This window comes from Culex quinquefasciatus, chromosome 3 (assembly GCF_015732765.1).
Source record: "Culex quinquefasciatus strain JHB chromosome 3, VPISU_Cqui_1.0_pri_paternal, whole genome shotgun sequence".
Lineage (NCBI taxonomy): Eukaryota > Metazoa > Arthropoda > Insecta > Diptera > Culicidae > Culex > Culex quinquefasciatus.
Window position 1 is genome coordinate 122,730,763 of NC_051863.1, and position 22,243 is coordinate 122,753,005.

Here is a 22,243-nt window from a genome sequence, read left to right on the forward strand (position 1 = left end):
TCGTTCATATAATTTTCCATACAAATTTGGCAGCTGCCCATATAAAAATGATATGTGAAAATTCAAAAATCTGTATCTTATGAAGGAATTTTTTGATCGCAAAGGCAAAGTTGTAGGTATGGACTACACTGATAAAAAATTATACACGGTAAAAAAAATGGTGATGGTGAAAGCCAACTTTTCAAAAATTTCCAGAATGGGAAAAAAATTTTTGACCGAGCTTTTGCTAATTTGTCGATTTCTTTCGAACGATGCAACATTTTTGCAAAATTTCAAAATCAATTTCAAGGTTTTGTTCAGATCTCGGGGGTGGGTCTCGTGGCGCAGGGGTAGCGGCTTCGGCTGCCGATCCCGATGATGCTATGAGACGCGGGTTCGATTCCCGCCTTATCCACTGAGCTTCTATCGGATGGTGAAGTAAAACGTCGGTCCCGGTTTCTCCTGTCTCGTCAGAGGCGCTGGAGCAGAAATCCCACGTTAGAGGAAGGCCATGCCCCGGGGGGCGTAGTGCCAATAGTTTCGTTTTTTTCGTTCAGATCAACAAAACGCTTTTTGAAGGTTGCAAAAATATTGTAAGATCAGTTCCTAACTGGACTCGGTCGTTGGAAACGACCGTCGGCTCAACGATCGACGAAGTAGGCGGCGGGCCAGATGCGGGCATAAAAATGTCAAAACCTTTCCCCCCTCTCTTCGTCTCACCATCCAGCTGCAGCTTTGTTGACAAACAAACGGAACACGCGGTCGCATGATGGCGGCCAGAATTGGGGGTGGTCATGCGCTGGGATGGGATAAACAAAGAAAAAAAAACCTATTGTCAAACTAAACCACTTTCAACATGGCCGCTTCTGTCAACCTAAACCAGTCCTTTCTTATGAGGAGAAAATGAGAAGTATTGTAATTTGAATTGAAAAAAAAAATCAATTTCACAAATAATTGTAAATTGCATGAATAGATTAATTAAAATATTTCAATTGAAAGGCATTTATTTCTATCGTACACCGAATGTTGACTTATCAGCATTTTCATTTTAAAAAACAATACATTTCATTAACTGACTATTCTTTTGTCCATTTAAAACTATTGTTATTTTTTTGCGCGTTATATAGAAATGTCATCTAGATTGAACAATATTAAACCTGTGCTTCCTATGAAATTAAAATGTGGCGTGAAGAAACAACACCGTAGAACTGGATTTAAAAAGCAAACAAAAATAATGGCCACAGTTTAGCCTATTTGATTTTTTCGCACTTTTTTATTTCAACACATTGCCACAAATTGAAAAACAAACTTTTTTGCTCTTTGAAGTGAATGAATTGGTACAAATTTGAATTTTTGCCAGCTATTTCTTTCGATTCTGACACCTTAGGGCGTGCGACCTATGGAATGTTAAATATCTTTAAAGTTGAGTAAAAATTGCCGTTGAATTCGACGTGCTCCTCTTTGGGGAACTGGGAAAGGTTTATTTACTTCCTTTGCGTAACGGGACAACGACAGGAGCAGATCTAAGAAAAATCTCCTCCCATTTAATGACTTGCAGGCTTTTTAGGATTTTATTTAGATTGAAGTAAGAAAACGCATTTAAATCGTATTGCATTTTTCACATCCAAATGAAAATAAAAAATCTTTCATATAAAAAACACAATAAAAATAGAAAAAGTGATCATTTTTTGACTCATCTTTGATTTGCCAAACATTTCAAGTAATTTGAATCAGGCAGCTCCTTATGAACGGATCCACCGTAAAACGATGGAACATAAACTCAGGATTCTCCACCCACGTCCAACCGCAAATTTTAACAGCCAAATAAAAAAAAAATCTGCGAGGAAAAACTAAACAACATTTCAACCAAAGAAAAAGTCATCCGCATGCTTGAGCACTGAGTTGAAAAACATCATCAAGAAAATTTGAATTGTCAAGCTATCTGAATCACAGATTGCTTGATATTTGTTTTCGAACACGAATTTTCTTGCAAAAAACAGAAGAAGAATACAAACGTAAACACTCAAAAAGAAGACTCTATCCAGCCGTCCCGTCCCAGGTCATGCGGTTAAAAATGAAACTTTTTTCTGAAAAAAATAATATTTTCCCGACTGAATAAAAAAATTGCGACCATGTTCAAACAATTATTCCTGATGTCAAGGAAGTGACTAAAAATCAAAATTTTAATCCTGATTTTTTCTAGAATTGAACTTTTTTACATCAATTGGGATCCCCTAGGTCGACTGTTTCCAATGACCGTGAGAAGATGCCAGAAAATCAAGCTACCAGCTAAAACCACAATATTGTATGGTTTAAGAGAAATCTAGGAAACAAAAAGCGTAACGCCACCGCGTAAAGAGAGGTTTCTCTGTAATACATTTTCAGCTCATTTATGAAACGTACGCTTGTTAAGGAAGCGGCCGTGGCTGACTGGTCACGGTGTTCGCTTTGTAAGCGAATGGTCCTGGGTTCGATGCCCATCTGCTCCCAACGAGAAACTATAGGAAATAAAAATCTTGAAACTCTGAATATAAACGAAAAATCAAAGTCGCTCGAGTCGGGGTTCGATCCCTCCTCCTTTGGATCGGTAAGCAAAAATGCAAACCACTAGACCATCACGACTTGGTGAGCTATAACTGGAATCAGGAATACTGTTACTATCAACTATATACGCGCTGGGTCCATTTGACAAGGGTTCGGAAGTTCTAAATAACGTTTGAATCCGATTGATGCAAACGTTCTTCAGGGCGGGGCTTGTCGATAAAGCTGAAGTAGGGGAAATATACCCATTTTAATCACACTAAGCCATTCGACCAATTCTCATCACTTTTGCCGTTTCTGCTATTAAATCAACATTCTCAGATGTTTCAACAATGGAGAGTTGCTTGTTCACTTTTATTTGAGCTATTTATTACTTTGGAACAGTCAAAAACACTTTATATAAGCTGTAATTCATGATCAAAGTGCTGATAGGCCGATAATAGAAATAGGCTGAGAAAGGGTATAGTTCCCCTACCTCGCGCTCGGCTAGCCAGCGTAGAAATGGGTCACCGAAGCTCGTCAGAGCTAACACCTTCCAAATGCCTATGCGAGTTATTTGCATGTATAGAATGTAGATCCAATAATACATGGAAACAACTCAATTTGTAAGAAGCGGCCGCGTGGTCCCGTTTGGTTGGTTGCACACACACGCACACACACATTTATGAAACGTACGCTTGTTTCAGAGGGGGTGAGATTTGATCAAAGTGATTTTTCTATGGATTTTGCAATTTTTGAGGATCTTAGGAATTACATCATCGAAATTTATCGACAATTTTACACTAAGAACTTTTTATATTAGCTCTTAAATTACAAGTTTGAAGTGATTTTGAAACAGAATTAAAAAGTTTTGTTTTTATATTTAGGCATTTTCAATAGAACAACATTTATTGTAAACTAAAATTTGTTTTGTTGGCATCAAAATATGATATTTTTATGAAAAAAAGAAAACAATTTGTATTGAATTTTGATCAAATTTGTAGCTTTTTACTTACTTTACCGTCCGTTGGGGAGATCATGGGTCAAAAATCGATACACCACTCCTAATTTCTTAATAACAAAAACAATTTAAATTACATCAAAAAAATTTTAACGTAGAATTATTCTTAGATAGTTTACTAACATTTTCCCAAAATATGGTTGAATCTTATGAACTCTACCTTAAATGCCAATCGTTTGAAAATAGACCCAATATCACCCCTTAGAGAGGGTGGTAAAAACAAGTAATAAAACAGTGTTTCTTGTTCGAAGGAATCGAATCGTCTAGGGATTGTCCACGCTCCATACAGAAAATATTTTTTTTGTATGGACAATTGTCCACGAGGGGGGTGGGGGTTCGAGATTTAAAAAAACTGTCCACGTGGTTTATGGATGGTCCCCTGCTCAACTATTTAAACAGAATTTAATTTCGTTGAGAAGAACCTGAGAAATTGTCAAAGACGTAAAAAATCATTTTGACCCAATCTCATCCCCCAGACCCAATGTCACCCGCACTGGTATGGTACCTCAAATTTATAACTTTTTTACTTAACTTAACATTGAATTAGGAATTTTTCAAACGAAACATTCAAAGTAATCTAATTTATTTTTAATTTGATTATCTAGACTTTGGATTTGTTCATTTAAATTTGCACACTTTTTTCCGGTTTAAAGGCTGTTTATTTATAGGTAATCTTCAAACATTACAAATCCATTTTCCAAAAACTCTGTCGTAAAATTTCTTGTTGTTCCATCGTTTCTCCCTAACTTTACATTCAAAATCTGCTACTGCTCCATTTCCAAAGTTTTTCAAACGCTATTCCAAACTAATCTACTACTGCTACATAACTTTATACGATGCTTTGATGTAACGTCATGATTCGAATTCCCGGACGCTTCGAAACCCGGATACTTTATTTTGTGTTATCAATTATTTGGATATAAATATTAGAGTGTAACAAAAATGACTTTTTGGCGGGCATTCAAGGGTTTGTTCCGGTGGGCATACTAAGCCCAAATCCAAAATATGAGCTTGATTGGACGTAACAGGAGCTGGCGCTCCGCCCTTCAATTTTAAATGGGATTTAACCCGTAAAAAGAGATTTTTTCAAAAATGACACTTTTTGAGGCATTTTGGCCACCAATGCGTTTACCAAAAACATCACTGGCGTGTAGGCCAGATCCTTGCGCATCTTTTGGTATATATAACATTGACATTTGGAGCACCCTGGAGCTTGGTACAGGCCTTCAAAGTTTGGCATTTTTTCGAAAAATCGGTCCCGGCAAAATCAAATGGCGTCTAGGGCGTCGCGAGGCGCGACGCATATCTTTTTTGCCAGGACCGATTTTTCGAAAAAATGCCAATCTTTGAAGGCCTGTACCGAGCTCCAGGGTGCCCCAAATGTCAATGTTATATATATCAAAAGATGCGCAAGGATCTGGCCTACACGCCAGTGATGTTTTTGGTAAACGCATTGGTGACCAAAATGCCTCAAAAAGTGTCATTTTTGAAAAAATCTCATTTACGGGTTAAATCCCATTTAAAATTGAAGGGCGGAGCGCCAGCTCCTGTTACGTCCAATCAAGCTCATATTTTGGATTTGGGCTTAGTATGCCCACCGGAACAAACCCTTGAATGCCCGCCAAAAAGTCATTTTTGTTACATCCTAATAAATATAGAAATATTTCATACGCGTCCGAAGTACCGGGAAGGCAAAGCAGAAATTTTTGGTTTTGATTTCCTTAAATTCTAGCATTTTTTTTTTTATATAAAATATCGATTGTTTTAATGTTAACAACTCATTTGAGACCTAAAGAATGCCATTCACTAACATTTCAGTTCAAATTTGTGCGATTCATTAGAAGAACCGAGTGTCCGGAATTCGAAGCAAAAGTGTCCGGATTTCGAATCAGTCTTTATCAGTGTCCGGGATTCGAAGCAAAAAAAGTCTTTTTTTTCAAATGCTAATGAAAAATTGTTAGAAAAGGCATATTTTGCATGAATTCTCTTAAAAGTGACTGTGTATACTACATCCTGATGATATTTCAACATTTCCAACTTATTAGGGGAAATATACCCTTTCTAATCAAACACCTATCTTCGTCATATGGAGAGTTTGATGCTCGATTAAAGCTCCAAAAATACTTTTCAAGCTATAAACTTACCAGCAACAGCACCGCCTCGAGTAAGCACGCAAATTTATGCCACTTACTGGCCAAGAAGATCAAATTTGATGCACTTTTGAGCATAATTTCTATTTGAGAAATGGTCTCTCATCATTTTGGTTGCACACACATCCACACACAAGATCAGAGGTTAACTGCTTAACGAAAGTCGCCATCAATATCTTTTCACTTGCGCTAACGATTTAAAAGCGCTTAAGATATAAAATGGCTTCCAACTACCGGCAACATGTTCTTTTGCCCATTAGTTAGTCACTCACTTGAAAAATAATCCCGAAACATGTAAATAATTAGCAAGCACCATCAAAAAAACAAACGCGCCAAGTCGTTTGACGTTTCAATTTTGAATACATATTCCAATCGAAGGCTGAAGAAACCCGAGCGAGGAGCGAAGGCAAATAAAGAACAAAGGGTGGCCACCAACACCACCAACATGCTGGTGCAGCGTCTGTTAGAGTGAGCAAGTGCTGCCAGGAAACTTTCGCTATGAATGCTACTTTTCGTGAGTGTTCGCTTAAAATTTCATCAATTTTGGCAGCACTAAGCAAACCGAAAAGAGCGCTGGAAGAAAAATAGAACTAAGCTGAAAATTTAAAAATGGGCGTGGCTCAATGCACTCGACTGATTAGAATGCATTTTTTTATTTTTTTTTAAATGCTTGTAAAAGGAATAGCAAAACTTTTAATAAAAGTAAAAATAAACAGAAATGTTCACAAAAAGTTGCTCTACTCGTTGGTGTACACCAAGTGAATGAGTGAATTTTAAGGAACAATCCAGATTATCCAGCACCATTCAAACACGACCGCTTATTAGGCTTAAAATGGGCATATTTCCCCTACATGATATTTTGCCAGCTTAAACAAAAATGATATGCTACTAAGTGTCCGGATTTCGAGTCATGACGTTATCTAACTTATTACAATATTCACACAAATTTGTATAAGTAACCTTAACCTTATGGCGAAAAAACTTTGCTTTTGTTGGAACAAGATCATTGAGCACTTTCAGGCAGAATTTTGTTAGACATTTACGCATTGGCTATCAATGCCACTTTTGAAATGATTTTTTTTAATCTGCTAATCCAGAACATGTTTTAAAAATATTAATGTTGAAAAAAAGTCTTACAAGTTGAATAATATTTAAAAATCAATTGAAATCCTATCATTGTCACCCCGGTTTACGGTAACTTATGGATGGGCTAAACTTTATAAAATTTTTAAAATAATAAAAAAAAAAGAATTAAAATCCTTGGTTTTATAAAATGTTACAATACTTTGTATTTTTGTTTATATTTTTTTACTGATAATACTTTTTCAATAGAGGGAGTGGTTCCCGTGGTCAGAATAAAGGAGCGTTCTTTTATTACGTAACGCAAAAAATCGGATTTTTTGTTTATCATAGTCTACCTGCATAAAAATGTTGACACTGAATAACACAAGAAAAAAAAACAAAACACAATTTGCTGAAGGCGGTTTTAAACAAAGAGTCTCAAACAATTCAAAAAAATCACAAACAAAAAAATCTTCCAAATAAAATAAATAAAACACAACCTATCGAAAATAAGAAAAGCAAAAAAACCGCAATCGTGAAGATTCCTCCCCGGCTGATAACCGAAAGTTTGACTTCCGTCAACCTCCGAGTGGCAGCGACGACAGTCTCGCCGAAATTTTTCCACATTTATTTTTCTCTCTTCCGTTCCGGCACATCACGGCCACGGGCTAGGTTAAACTGTCAATTATTTTGTTTCATGTGTCTCTCTGCTGCTTATTTTCCCTCGCCGATACGATGGGAATTCTTGAGATGATTATTTTTTTGGCTATTTGGCTTTTTTATTTTTCGTTTCGCTTGATTTATGGCAGTATTTCACGAAAAGGAAAGTTTGTTTTGGTTTTTCCTTCGCCGGTCGTTGCTTTCGTGCTAAGAAGATTAAAAATTCGGCTGCAGAAAACATTAAATTGAATGAATTATTGATGAAGCCCAACAATGCAAGTGAAAATTGTGCAAACGAAAAATTGAACGCAATTAGCGACAGCTAATTGAGACATTTGAACAATAGGTACGATGTTTTTTGAAATCTTATATATTGGAAGCAAAAAAAAAACTTGTTTCAAATCCAAGTCCACTTCGTGACACTTTTCCATGTGTACAATTTTCTTTATATGTAATCCCATTTGAGCAGAATAACATAGTAATAAATTCACCTAAAACCACATCACTTCTTTAATTCCACAATTAAAAATCCCACCAAAGTTCACGCATCAAAACACTTTCCCTTTTTTCCGAACGCAACTACAAACACAAATCGAGTTGCACTTTCGCACAAATGCACCTACTGAAATATCAACCAACGCAACGTAACGCAACGCAACGCAACAAACCTATCCCAAGCGGCTGAATCGCTCGAAACCGGTCCATGTCAAGTAACCTATATTTCATCGCACTGCCATCAGACGGCATGAAAATACTCCGCCAGGCCCATAACCATAACTTTGCACGACTAGTTCGCGATTGCTCGTGGTGCGCACTTGCTGAGGACTTTCGCTTTCTTTCCTCGAGTCGAGTTTGTCGAGTCTTGTTCTACTGCGGGAACACCAGGGTTGCTTGAGGGGAGGGTGGAGTGAAAGTGCATTTTCTTCCCCTTGCAATGAGATGCAAAAAGGTGCAATCGTTCCACAGGTTTAACGGAGGAAAACAGGTTTAGGATTCAGACGAGACAGCAGACAGGTAGATTCAAGGTTTGTTGGGTTATAATCTTTATTAGTTCTATAGATTTTCGATTCCATTTTCTGATACTGTTTTTATATTCTTTAACGGTAGTTTTTCCAAACACTTTAAATTTCAAAACAATGTAATTTTGCATTAATAGTTTGCCAATTAATAGAAGTCATAATACAAATTTACAGCATAAAAAAGTACGAGATAATCACACGAAAGGGGTATGTTGGTTGATACAGTAAAACCTTGTATGATGCACAAGCTATAAGCTTTGAACTTCGTAGATATTTCCAAAACTGCAAAATTCTAACATATTTTTAATGTAATCGCAGCCAGTCCGATGAAAGCATGCTTGTGAAAGTCTCTGGCTGTCGATCTTCTAGATATTAATATTGTTTCTGCTGTCAAAAAATTTGTCAGTATATTCAAGAAACTTGCTTTGTCCCTTCAATATCGACAACGAGAGGGTTCACTGTACTAGATTAATAATTGCAGTACATCCAAGAACACCCGGAAATGCATTACACAAACTAAAGTGGCCAGCCCTACTGCATTGCGTTTACCGCAAAGAGGATTCCGTGAACGGACCACATTTCACAGTTTTTTTCCAAGGGGAGGAAGGATGCGTGGACATACCGTACCAAACACTTCGAGGGCGTGGACGGGGGATGCAAAACCATGTTTTTAACAACTTTTTGTGGAACTTTATTAAAAAAAACCCAAAACATTTTTAAACGAGCCTAACCATGGCAAATATGATATTTTCCAACTATCTGAACCAGACAAAAAACATATTTCCACGCCAAATTTCCCGTTCTAAACATATATGTGAGCAGAAGTTATAAAATGTATGAATGCTAATAATTTTTAATTTTGCCAGCTTTTTTAAATAATTGCTAAAATTGATGGATTGAATGTAGAGATTTGATCATTCTAAAGGGAATTTTATAGTAAAATGACTCGTATGTAAGCCCTCTTATTGATAAAAGCCGGGACCGTGGTGTAGGGGTAAGCGTGGTTGCCTCTCACTCAGTTGGCTTGGGTTCGATCCCAGCATTTTTCGAGACGAGATTTGTCTGATCACGCCTTCCGTCGGAAAGGGTTAGGTCGTTAGTCAAGTCCAGGTGTTGGAGTTGTCTCCCTGGATCCTGTCCTGGTGGAGTCGCTGCACTATGGGCCATCTCCATACAAACACACGGAGAGACCGGCCGGGGCAAATCTAAGAAAATCTTGGTTAATTTAACTAAAAGTATGGGTTAATTTTTTACACAGCTTTTTTTCAACAATCGATTGTTGATTTTGTTAACCCGAAATTGCTGACCACCGATAATTAAAATTAACTAAAAAAATACTTGGAATTGCCATTTTTGTTGGTTAAATGGCCGAAAAAAATTCTAGCAGTCGACTGCTAGAATATTTTTTTCAGAAAATTAACTAAAAATTTCTTGTTTTCAGCTGAAATATTGTGGAATATTCTGTTGAAGACTGGCTGGGAAATGTTTTTCAACTTTTTTTCAACAATTTTTTTTCGTTGTATCAACCGAAATATTTTTGCATGCAGCAAATTATTAGTATTTTTATAACAAAACATTTCTTAATTAGACATAATTTATGTAAGTGTTGATATATATTTTCTTTAATTATCTAACGATATAGGCTGGGCCGAATTTCTTGCTATATTTTAACTATTGTCTTACTTGAATTCAGAAAAATATTCGTACATGTAGTCAATAACTAGCAGTTGTTAGCGATATTTTTATTGAATTTGCAGTAAATTTTGTAGTAATGCCTCACAAATTAATGCTGAGTGTTTTTATTTTCGCATTTAATCTGCCTAAAAATTTAACGTTTTGTACCAATTTGTTTTTTTTTGCATGAAGTTGTTAAGTTACTGTTAAAAGCATCAAAACAAAACTTTTTTTTAACTGTTGTTATAAAACATGTAAAGTTTGATTAATGTTTTAAAAAATTACGTTGCATTAAACTAAAAATAATGAAAAGCATATTACAAATTTTGTTAAACATATTTAAAAAAGATGTTTAATTTAACATGAATTCCTGAAAAATAGAAATCGAGCAAAATTTTCACTAAGTTTTAAGCTTATATTTTTATTATGTTGTATAAAATTAAGTGTTGTATCCACTTACCATCACTGTGAAATCATCCGATAAGTCATCATCATCTACAATGGTCTCAGGTTTAGTTATTTTTCTTGTGGTTGGAAACAGAATTTTCACTAAAGTGAACCTTTTGCTGCAAATAGACATGTGAAATGTATTAGTAATTTAATACAATTCAATTCAATTAGTGTTTATTAGTAAATAATCAATTTACAATTTCGTGTTTCTTATAACCTAATAGAGTTTTGGAGTTCCTTTCATCTATGATTTGAACTATAATTCATTTTGATGTAATTGGATATTCTAACAATGGATTTGACATTAATTTAATACAAAATTCTTAATTTCGGCTATAAACTGAAAAAAGGAACGTAAATAAATGAAATTATATTGAGGAAAGAAGAAATATCAATAATGCTACTTACCAAAGTTGCATTAATTTAACAATTACTTTTGGCAACAAACTTTCATTGCATTTGATTCAATTTATTCAACGTACTTTGATTCCTGAAAAAAATATTTTGAGTTTTACTTACCAGTTTATTGAGCAGTCGTATTTGCAACAAAACTTTCAAGATAATTATTATCTTCTTTTATATATTGTATATATTTTTATTTTTTTATATTTTTTTTTTATATTTTACTTTATCTCTATTTTTATGTTGTTTATGTTGCTTACACATGGCATTTCTATGTATTTAATAATTGATGATTCTGGAAAAAAATAATGGTTCATTAAGATTTTATCCGTCGTAAGCACGAAGCTTTTTAATGATTCAGTTTTCTAATAAGAATCACATTAGATAAATTATTGTGCAAAAATAAACCCATACTTACTTGGATTAACCAACATTTTGTTAAATTTGCCCGAGCTGCTCTATCCGTGAAGAGTCGGCCCGCATTTCCCTTCTATTGCCCTCTCGTTCCATCAAACATTCTTCTAACATGTTCAACTCACTCGCATTGGAGGTCCTCATGGCAAATCGTCCTCTTGCTCTTCATAGTTTATCACCTGCAAAGAAATCATCAACAAACCTACTCACCAATTCCACCTCCCCAGTTGCAACACTTTGATGTGCCACTTCAACATTAGCTAAATAGTGTAAGTTTCACCTTTCACATCCTCTCACTTCATAATTAACAACACAAACTCAACAAATCGACCGCTCTCGTTCGAATCCTGACTTCAAATGACAGACGTAAACAAACCCAAGTTCATCTTTAAATATTCAACCAAATGTAAATTATATTCAACCAACAAAATTTTTGATTTTCCTAAAACCAAAGCTAACAGTCGAGCACGTTCATTCGAGTTCGGGAAATCTGTTAGCTTTTTGCCTCTAGCATTTTCAACAAACAGGTTATTAAATTAATACTAAATTTTAGTTTTTCTAACGGAATATTGGCAGTAACAAGTACGTTTTTGTTAAAATTAACGAAAGTAAAATCAACAATTTTAATTGTTAAAATTTCTGGGCACGGTCTCTCCGTGCAGGCGGCCAAATTATTTTTTTGCTTTTTTAATGTTTTTTCATACAAATTTGGGTAATTGTATGGTATTGAAATGATATACGTCGATTTTCATGACTTTTCATGTTTTTCAATAGTTGATTGTTTATAATAAATAGTCTTTTCATACATTTGCAAGTGCAACAGAATTGCGTATATATTGTATTGCAAGTTTATATTATTAAATTATGGATAAGCTAATACATCCTCACTTTAAGGACACAACCCCTCCCTCCTGTTTCTTTCACTGTCGAAAAAGGTTTTTTCAAAAACTCACTGGGAGAGCAGAGTTGACAGAAAAAAGTTGAATTTTGGAACCTTGAAAATTTGGTAGGTTGAATATTACCTCTTTTTTTGAGTAAATTAAAAAAATACATAAAAACGTGTAAAAATTTTGACACAAAATCTGTCACCATTTCCTAATGAATATTACCATCATTTTATTTTCTGTGTTCTTCACTTTTGTGTATAGTAATAAAAATGATCCAATTGTACGATGTTGTCCCATCACGCTACATTTGTATCTCTCTTGACTAGAGCGTCCAATTTCCCGGAGTTACAAAATTCCCGGGAAACGGGAAATTTTCAACAAGTTTCCCGGGAAATCCCGGGAGTTCCCGGGAAATTTGAAATTTAGCGAAAATGATTCTTATCCTGTTTCTGATTAATCTGTTGCAACGAAATTGTATAGAACAGCAACTTCAATGGTCAAAATGATTGTGAGGATCAATTGGGTCCTAAAATGAAGCTAAGATTGCTGATATTATTGTTCACAGCGATAAAGCTTATTTTTCTGAGTACAATGACCCTTTATACGACCATAAAGAGCTTAAAATGGATTTTTAAATCAATTTTGAAAAATTAACCTCGCGGTCCTTCTTGACAGAAAAGCTCCTACTTGACAGGTCGTTCCAAGGGGACCATAGTTGATCCATCGAAAAAATGTTGTCAAAAAAAAATTTGCATTAAAATGAAAAAAAGTGATAAGAAATGGTTTTTAATCGTGTTTTTTACCGTTGTACATAAAAATTGGCATAGGGCTTTAGTACCCAATTAATGGCTTGACTGCTTGTAAAAAATCATGCAACTTTGAGAAAATCTATCAACTTTCTATTTTTTTAATCTTGCAAATCGTCCCAAATGATAGAAAATATTATTAGTATTTTTGTTGAGAAGGTTTTTTTTTTAAAAATCAAAGTGTTTGGATAGAGAAAATCTATGCTCCACAACCATAAAATTGCTTTAAAATTTGTCTCAGTGACCATAAAGTTAAAAAATAAACCAAAAAATTCAACTTGTGAGTAAATAAAAAAACATTGAATTCACCTTAAAAATCTAATTTCTAGCGCTTTTTAACTTGAAAAACTATGTCATGAAATCACAACTCAAAGTTCTCAAATATTTGGAGCGAGTTTTTGAAATATGGTTGCATTCTATGGGTAAATTTCAAGATACGAAGTTGTTTTTTTAATGTTTTTTCGTGGTTTTATGATATGATTTTAGTTATATGGTATTCAGCCTAATAAATTAATTAGATTAAAATAATTTTGAGTACATAAAAGTTGTTGAAATTCAACGATATTTTTTCATATATAATTCTCTTACGTCCTTGGTAGCTCACGTGCTTCATTAATTTATAACTTCAATCAATAATTTCTCGAATACTTAGAAACAAATTCTTCTCACGCAAACCTTTTTTAAAAATTTTGTTATGTCAGTTCAATTTCCGTCCAACATGTTCAAGGTAAAAAAGTCAAACAAATCTCAATGTTGGCCGGAAGATGTAAATATCTTAGTTTCAAATGATATTACAAAAAACTATTAAAAAAGGTTGTCAAAAATAAAATAGTTTATATTCATTCCATAACAGCGTAAGTTTTGAGGTCCAACATAAAAGCAAATAATATTCCTAGTGGTGAATGCTTCAGAAATTAATATTATTTGAATTAAACCTTGACATAAAATTTACAGACAAGCTGATTAGTTCATGAACAGTAGATAGTTCTCCAATTATTATTTTTTGTATAATTTCCAAACATTGGTGCCAAAAAGGTAGGAAAATGTATTCTTCTGCTTGTATTTCGGGAATTCCCGGGAAATTAACAAATTTCCCGGGAAACGGGAAATATTTTTTTCCGGGAAATCCCGGGAATTCCCGGGAATTTTTTTCCTGGGACGGGAAATTGGACGCTCTACTCTTGACTCAAACTTTGTGTTTTTCAATGTTTGCTAAAGAGTGAATCTTATTGGAAATTAAAGGTACTTTCCAAATTGTATAAATATTGGTACTGTTTCCCACAGATGTTAAAGTTATCATCAAAAAACTGGAAACATATGCGTACAAACGTGTTCCCGTCACGAAAGAATCGGTCAAATGCATTTAAGGTTGTTTGAAATTGATATGACTTCTATTTCCATTTCCAAATTATTGCAAAACACGTCTCTGTGTTGTACCGCCCCTCCACCACGAGATATCAAAAATGGACCTTGGATTCGCGACCAGGGTCCAAAATTACTTCTTCAGTGTTAAGTTTAAAAAATAGATTTTTGACTCAATGTTTACCCTGTTGACGCTATTTAGCGTAAAATCTAACTAGTATCCCGAATAAGTCTGTCGAAACGTCCTAGTTTAAGGCTTCCTCTAGCAGCAATATTTTTTGGGAACCATGATCAATTTTCACATCACCACTTTGAGTCCAGTGAAAAATACAACGGAAAACCATAAAACACCAAATTCGTCGTTGTCGTGCTATCTTGTCGCACGTAGTCTAATTCAATAAAATCCGAAAAAAAAATCTTAATATGAACGAAGTTTCAACCTTGTCGGGCTATCCGGATACACCCTGTAATATTGCTGTAAGTGTGACAACTAGCCAAAAGGATTTCAGGTCAGAACGCTTTTGACATACGTTTATGCCCGATTACCGTAAACATTTGTAATTATAACTTCGGCCTCCAGCAACCAAATGCAACCAAACTTCGGGACAATGCACAGAACGGTCAACCAAACAGAACGCGATTGTTATTATTTAAATTGCTTATTCTATTTAGTGTTTAATCAAGGTCAAACACTAAAACGCGCTTTTATCGGGAAAACAGCGACGTGTGGCAAGATAGCGCGTCAGCGTTGAAATGAAAACACATCAAAAGCGCGAGTGAAGGAACTGGAACATTGCACCGTTTTTCCAGTTGCATTAACACAGAACACACAGGAGGAGCCACACACGGGTTTCCATCGACACCACCCACGGCAAAAGCAATAAAATGTTGGAATTGAATAGGAAGCGAGCGTTTATGTGGCCTAGTTTTAAACACAGTGTTTTGATTTTTGCTCTGACATTGAAATCGTTTTTTATATTTGCTGAAAAATTGGGTTTGTTAACATTCTTCAAATAACTATTTTCCGAAAATATCCAGAGGGCCCTATAAACATATGGAAGACAGTAGCTTATAGGACCTTTTCAAAAAAAAACTCTAGATATGTGGATAATATTGTTTTATTGCGAAAATTTTATGGAACAAAAAAAGATGTTGTTGCTGATATTTTGCTTTTTCCTAATAACTCTATTATTGTACACCGATTTGTACCTTCAGGGTGTCCACGACAAACGGCGGTGACGTGAACGTTTCAGGTGCCAACACTAATTACAGTCTGCCAATTTAATTTAATGCGGATCCGCGGATGGGCTCCGACGACGATGGCCATCGTTTTCCGCTTGGATGCAAGCAATCCAGCAATCCCCTCCTCTGAGACTGTTTAGCATAGGGAAAGGACGGTGCATCGAATGTAATCGACCATTACCGTTTCTGCTGAAGTTGAATAGAAAGAGCCCCGGTAAAGGTCTATAATTTTAGCGCGAGATATTCATCTTTTCATTGAAAGCAGTGGCGTTACCGCCAGTGGCTATCGATTTAGTTTGAACTTTTGATGTTTGCGATATACTTTCGAAAAAGATAAATTTGCAATCGCTGCGGTAGTCCGTTCGGCTCCACTATACAATTAAAACCAAATCATCCCCACGGGGGTTGACTGAAACTATGGTTATGGTGGACAGACTATGAATTTATCCTCGGTATTAGTGTTTAGTTAAGGGTATGAAAGTGCAATTAAATCTTAACGATTATAGCTAGAAGGTTTAAATTTCCTACTCGAATTTGTTTTGAAAACTTTGACGGGGAGAAGAATTGTTAGTATGGTCAAAAGCAAAGCTAAAAAAAAGTTCGTCCAGTTTTTTGGACCATCAATCAGAAAAGACTTGCTAAAAAACTGTTCGCTACTGCACAATTGTCCAACTCTTTGAATGCTACTAAAACGTGTAAATGAATTTACCGTTTTCATCGTTCAAGGGGGCAGTTTGCCACATTCCACTGACGATGATCACTTTCTCTCATTCGAACCAGCCAGACAAGACTGTCCTATACGTCCCGTCGTCTCGCGCGCAGATTTTGTGAGTCAGTTTGTCATTCATCACCCTCTTACATGTCCGAAAATTGCCTCATTCATTCACTTATCGTCTTCCGGAGGGGGCCACACATGGACGGGGTTTGAAGAGGGGTTTCCTCAGGGCCCAGCTGAAGATCCGAAGGGCTGAGGATAATTATCTCGACTCGACTGCCATAACTTGCGGAGAAAGGGTGCAAATTAATGTGAATTGAGGTTATGTCATGCAAGATGTAGATTTACAAAACATGTATAGTTTTGTAACGTTTTGAGAATACCGGATATCATTTGGGTTAGAAACGGTGCCAAAAGATTTGCACAAAGCAAGTCTCTTCCCGATTATTTTATATTTTGAGCAAAAAAAAAAACGCAGTCATCGTTCTGAGCAAGTTCTTTTGAACTCGCGTCGAGGTACTTGCGATGACATCACGCTGGTTTTGTAATATTTCCCTCATTCCCGTACATATTAGCTAATAATAATGAAGCAGAACGCGTCGTACAGCTTGAAGCGTTTTCAGAGAGGGGATGTCCCTTTGGTTTTCTCACTCATTTTTGAATTCAAGAGTGTTTTATTTTTAGGCGCCACAAATATTGTGCACTCATTAACATACGTCGAAATGTGTGTGTAATTGGAAAAGTAAAGGGGACTTGCGCAGAGAAATGATTTTTTTTGTGAATGAGAGGTTCATTCATCTAGGCGGTTTGCAAAGAAGAGCAAGAAGGGAATACCCTGAAAACTGCTTTTTAAACCCTTTTGCCTTCCTCACAGAGGTAAGGCTATAATCCTGCTCGAAAAATGAACTTTTGGAAAACTACTCGTAGACCTATATTCATGTATACCTATCGACTCAGAATCGAAAACTGAACAAATGTCTGTGTGTGTGTGTGTGTGTGTGTGTGTGTGTGTGTGTGTGTGTGTGTGTGTGTGTGTGTGTGTGTGTGCGTATTCCCCTTGGTGCTCAAAATTATTGCCAAGTTTTCTCGGCACTGGCTGATCCGATTTGAGTCAAACTAGTTGCATTCGATCCGGTTTGGTGCTCCATACTGCACTATTGAATTGTTTGATGATCCGATAAGTAGTTCAAAAGTTACGTATAAAAAAGTGTCAGAGTTGCGAATCAGGTGCTGGAATTTTGATGCTGGATCTCACTTATCTATATGAAAATTAAGTCCGGATCTATCATCCGACCTATCGTTGGTTAGGTAATCTAAAGACCTTTCCAATGAGTCCAAAACATTGAAGATCTGGCAACCCTGTCTCAAGTTATGACCACTTAAGTGATATTTATGTACTTTTTTGATGCCGGATCTCACTTGAATGCATGTAAACTATGACCGGATTCATCATCCGACCCATCGTTGGTTAGGTAATCAAAAGACTATTCCAATGAGTCCAAAACATTGAAGATCTGGCAACCTTGTCTCGAGATATGACTACTTAAGTGATATTTTTGTATTTTTTTAATGCCTAAGCTATGTCCGGATCCATCATCCGACCCATCGTTGGTTAGGTTATGAGCCTATCCCATGAGCCCAAAACATTGAAGATTTGGCAAACCTCAGTCTCAAGTTATGACCGCTTAAGTGACATTTGTGTATTTTTTTATTGAGAAATAAATGAAATTTGTGTCCAAACCATCATATCACCAAATGTTGGTAAATGTGAGGAAGGCACAAACCACTTAGGTGGATTAAGTTAGTTTTTATTGTAAGTCTTTAATTTGAAAATAGCTATCAATATTTCACTGTTATCTCCTCGGCTTGAATATAAATTTATTCAATATTTTACTTCCGACCTTTTTTTATACTGTTTACACGTTTTGATTGTTTCTAAAATAACGATAAACCTAATGTTGTGATTCTACAGCGGGCTGACTAGATTTAAGTATTATTTAATAGTATTTAAAAGCTATACAGTAGTTGTTCGGTAACTGGGCTGAGAACATAGCCCAGTCACCGAATGCTGTTCGCTAACTGGGCTGAACGAAAAATAACAAGGGGACTACCGATGCATAATTTTTTTTTGCAATTCCGTCGTGAAACTACTTATCCCAAGTAACGTTTTTAAACCAACTAGCCACCACCATGTTTTATTAAGGTTTTATTGTAGCATCTTGATGGCTTAATAGTTTTATTTGAGCATTCACCGCAACCAACAAGCAAGAGCTAGATAACAGGGTTTTATGCCTCGAACATAAAACCGGGTGGAAATAAAAGCCGACTGGCTTTCAATAAGGTTTTATGAAAGTTTTAATAGAGGCTTGAAAACCAGATGGCAATGCCATGCCAAACGGTTTTATCGCATGCTTTGTTAAAACCTAGGGTGTTGTAGCTGTCAAGTGCCATTAGGCATGTAAAAAGCTCACTTAAAACCATAAGCTCCTAAAAGAGCATTTATCGTGGCCAAATAGCAGTGCATAAATATGGCGCTAAACGCGTGCTCTGATTGAATATGATTGACCGCCATCTTGATTGGAAAAATAGAAAATTGAAAAATTTGATTTAAATTTGATGAAAACACGCATTTATACTGAATTTCTGGTATGATTAATTTAGCGATAGATGTATAAAAATATTTTGAACATTTTTTTCAAATTTGCAAATTGCAATAAAATATTTTTTACATTAAACACTATGATTATAAAATATTGATTTTTGATGAAGCGAGTTTAATTTTTTGGCTCTATCTACCCTACATTTATCAATAAAATTTCAACCGCAGCTGAATTTAAGCCATCCATTGCGTGAAATAAGTTTTCAAATTATTTGGATTACCTCTAATTTCTATTATTTATCATCGCCATTTATGACAATCATCTCCATAATTTAATTTGGCAAGACGAAGACTAATTTTTGCCAAAATAAAACCTATTTGGCATAAGACGTTTGAAGACGTATGAAATGACACTTTTCCATAACTCCTGACTAGGTTTTAACAAAGGTTTTATCAAGGCTTTGAGGATGTTGTTAGGATTCAGTTGTAAAGCCTTGTACTCCTATGTAGGTTTTATAAATAGGCCGTAACAACCTTTTGCGGAGGTCCTTTTGGGTTTTAAGTGGGGTTTATCAAGGTTCTGGGGAGTTTGTTACACCTAAGGGGTTTTAATGTTGGTTTTGGCTGATAGGTTTTATAGCGGTTGTGACAGCTTTGATAAAGCCTAAAATGTTACTTGGGTTCTATTCCTGTCATTCTTGAACGATGAAAAAGCCTACTTTTCGGTACCAAAAATAACAGAATCGAATAGTAACACTTTTCAAAATAAATGCTGAAAAGTTGTACTTTTCAGCACTGAAATGGATGCTGAAAAGTTAAACTTTTCAGCACTTGTTTCGAAAAGTAATACTTTTCAACATTATTTTGTTTTAAACGGTTAATGGCAAAATACATGAGTAGGGTTAGTGAAATTTCACGATTTCGCGGACAGCGTTAAATCCGCGAAATTTGGCTTTTTCCGCGAAATCCCGTGAAATGTTATGTTTGTGTGAAAATGTAACGATTTTTCTCAAAATAATTAATCAAACTCAAAAAGGAATAAAAATCTTATGAACTACTGTAGAACTAAGCGAGTGAATATCCTGGTTAAATAGAGCACCGGATTCGAGTGATAGAAATGACAGTTCTCCCATAAGAAGTCTTCGTTTGATAACCTTGATGAACCATTTGAAGAATTATTAAAATTTACTAATATTTTAATTCGCAGTAGTACAAATTTACTGCTATTTTAATTAAAATGTATGGTTTCAAAAAAAATTAAAAGAATCAAGCTTTGTTTTATTTAAAATAAAATGAAGAGTATTTTTAATCTTTGAAATCACCTTTTTCAAACATTTCAGATTTTTTTCTGAGTCCTGTTTTATTTTAAAAATATTTGATTATTTGTGTGAATAATTCCCTTGAAAGTTAAAAAATATTTTTTTTTGTTTTCTGTTCTTATTATGAAAAGAAATTTCGATTTCGTAACAATTTATAATATTTCTGCCTATGGATTTTAAATTTAGTTTTTTAAAAAGAGAGATGAAAACCTTGAAAATTATTTTGAATGGTCTAAATGTTGAAGAAAATTTAAACTATTTTACATATTTTGGATGGACAAGATTGTTGAATCTTGCTTTGATATGAAATTCAATAAAATTTAAACTGATAAAACAGAAGCAAATCAGCGAAAACTGTTTAACCTTTTTTAGTTGAATATTAAAAAAGCAATTCAATAAATGAGAATACGCATGCCTTACATTTTGTTTCAAAATATGAATTGAGCCCATCCGTAAACCAGACGGTTTTTTTTTTTTGATAATTAGGAGATTTTTTTGTCACGTTCACGTCAGTTTATTGAAGAATAATATATAATAAAGCATAAAAAGTTGTTTCTGTGATTTAAACATAAGATTTTCAGAGTTATTTAAACATTTTTCACGTTCCGTGAAATTTGCGTGAAATTCGGTGTTTTGAAATTGAGGTCCCCGTGAAATTTGCTATTTTCGAGCGTGAAAAATCACTAAGCCTATACATGAGCATTTGACTTATAATTCCACTCAAATCGTGTTTTTCGGAATTGCAAAAAAAATTGCTTGGAACTCTCTGCAAAAATTGAGTTTTTCAGTACTTGTCATATTTATCCAACTCGGTGAACCTCGTTGGATAAATGTATGACTCGTGCTGAAAAAATCTTCTTTTTGCAACTTGTTGCATAAACTACTATTTGATGAAATATAAAAATAAAAGTTACTCTAATTTAAAAAATGATTACCTTTCATATTTTTCCAATTGTGACTTGAAATAACATAAAATTTAGAAAAAAGTTTTATTTATTTTTTGAACATGATTTTTGTATCCATTAACCCCTCGGTGATTTCGGTTTGTTATGGTTTTTTTACGTTTGTCTGCTTTTTAACTGGGCTACGGCCCAGTTATTGAGCGTCCAGTTAAAAAGCAGCCCAGTTAAACAACGCCAAACAACTACTTTATAAGTTTTAAAACAACATAATTTTTGTAATAATAAAAAAATAAATAAAAAAATAATAAAAAAATAACATGCTGTTATTGCAATATTTGATGTCAGTTCATTGACGCATTTGATGCCACCAGCTGCCATAATGTTCCCATATCTCACGTTAAACTGCAGCATCGTGATTTATTTGCGTTATTTTTATGATCCACGGTCGCTTGGCTTTCATTCACGCCGGCCGGCCGGCCAGCTCACATTCACCTGAGCGAGTAAAAAATGTCTATCTCTGTTCCACGACGATATTTATGAGTCATTTGACCCGCTCCAAGTTGGATCACACTTGCTGATAAAATCCTTTTTTTTTTGCTTTCTTCCAGCTCTTACAAAACCTCGGCAAGGTGGACCGAACCGGCGACGAGATCTTCGACGAGCACCTGACCAACTTCACCCGCCAGCAGAACAGTGCCACCCGGCTGCAGAAAGAGTTCAACAACTACATCCGATGCGTGCGAGGTTGGTTTTCTTGGGGGGGGGGGAGAGCTTGTCAAAGTGAGACAAAGGTCTGATTCTTACTTTTCTCGCTGTAGCCGTCCAGACCGCCTCCAAAAGCCTGATGGATGCCATAAACGAGGTGTACGAAGGCCAGTGGACCGGCTCCGAGGCGCTGTACGCCCAGACCAACACCGTCGAGGTGCTGTTCCAGGACTTTTCGCACAAACTCGGCGACCAGGTGCTGATACCGCTCAACACCTACACCTCGCAGTTCCCAGAGATGAGGGTGAGTTCGCATTGCGGGACTTTGTAGAGCGATTCTAACTAATTTTAACTT

At 35.4% G+C, this 22,243-nt stretch overlaps 1 protein-coding gene across 5 annotated transcripts in view; it reads left to right on the forward strand.

The window, feature by feature from the left end:
* The window catches only part of LOC6043373 (amphiphysin), a 120,002-nt gene that overhangs the window by 77,784 nt on the left and 19,975 nt on the right, over positions 1-22,243 (forward strand). For all 5 annotated transcript variants that reach the window (XM_038259277.1, XM_038259280.1, XM_038259281.1 and 2 more), the window contains exons 2-3: positions 21,792-21,927; positions 22,002-22,192. In XM_038259277.1, coding sequence (XP_038115205.1) covers positions 21,792-21,927; positions 22,002-22,192 — 327 coding nt within the window. The remainder of the gene's footprint in view (positions 1-21,791; positions 21,928-22,001; positions 22,193-22,243) is intronic.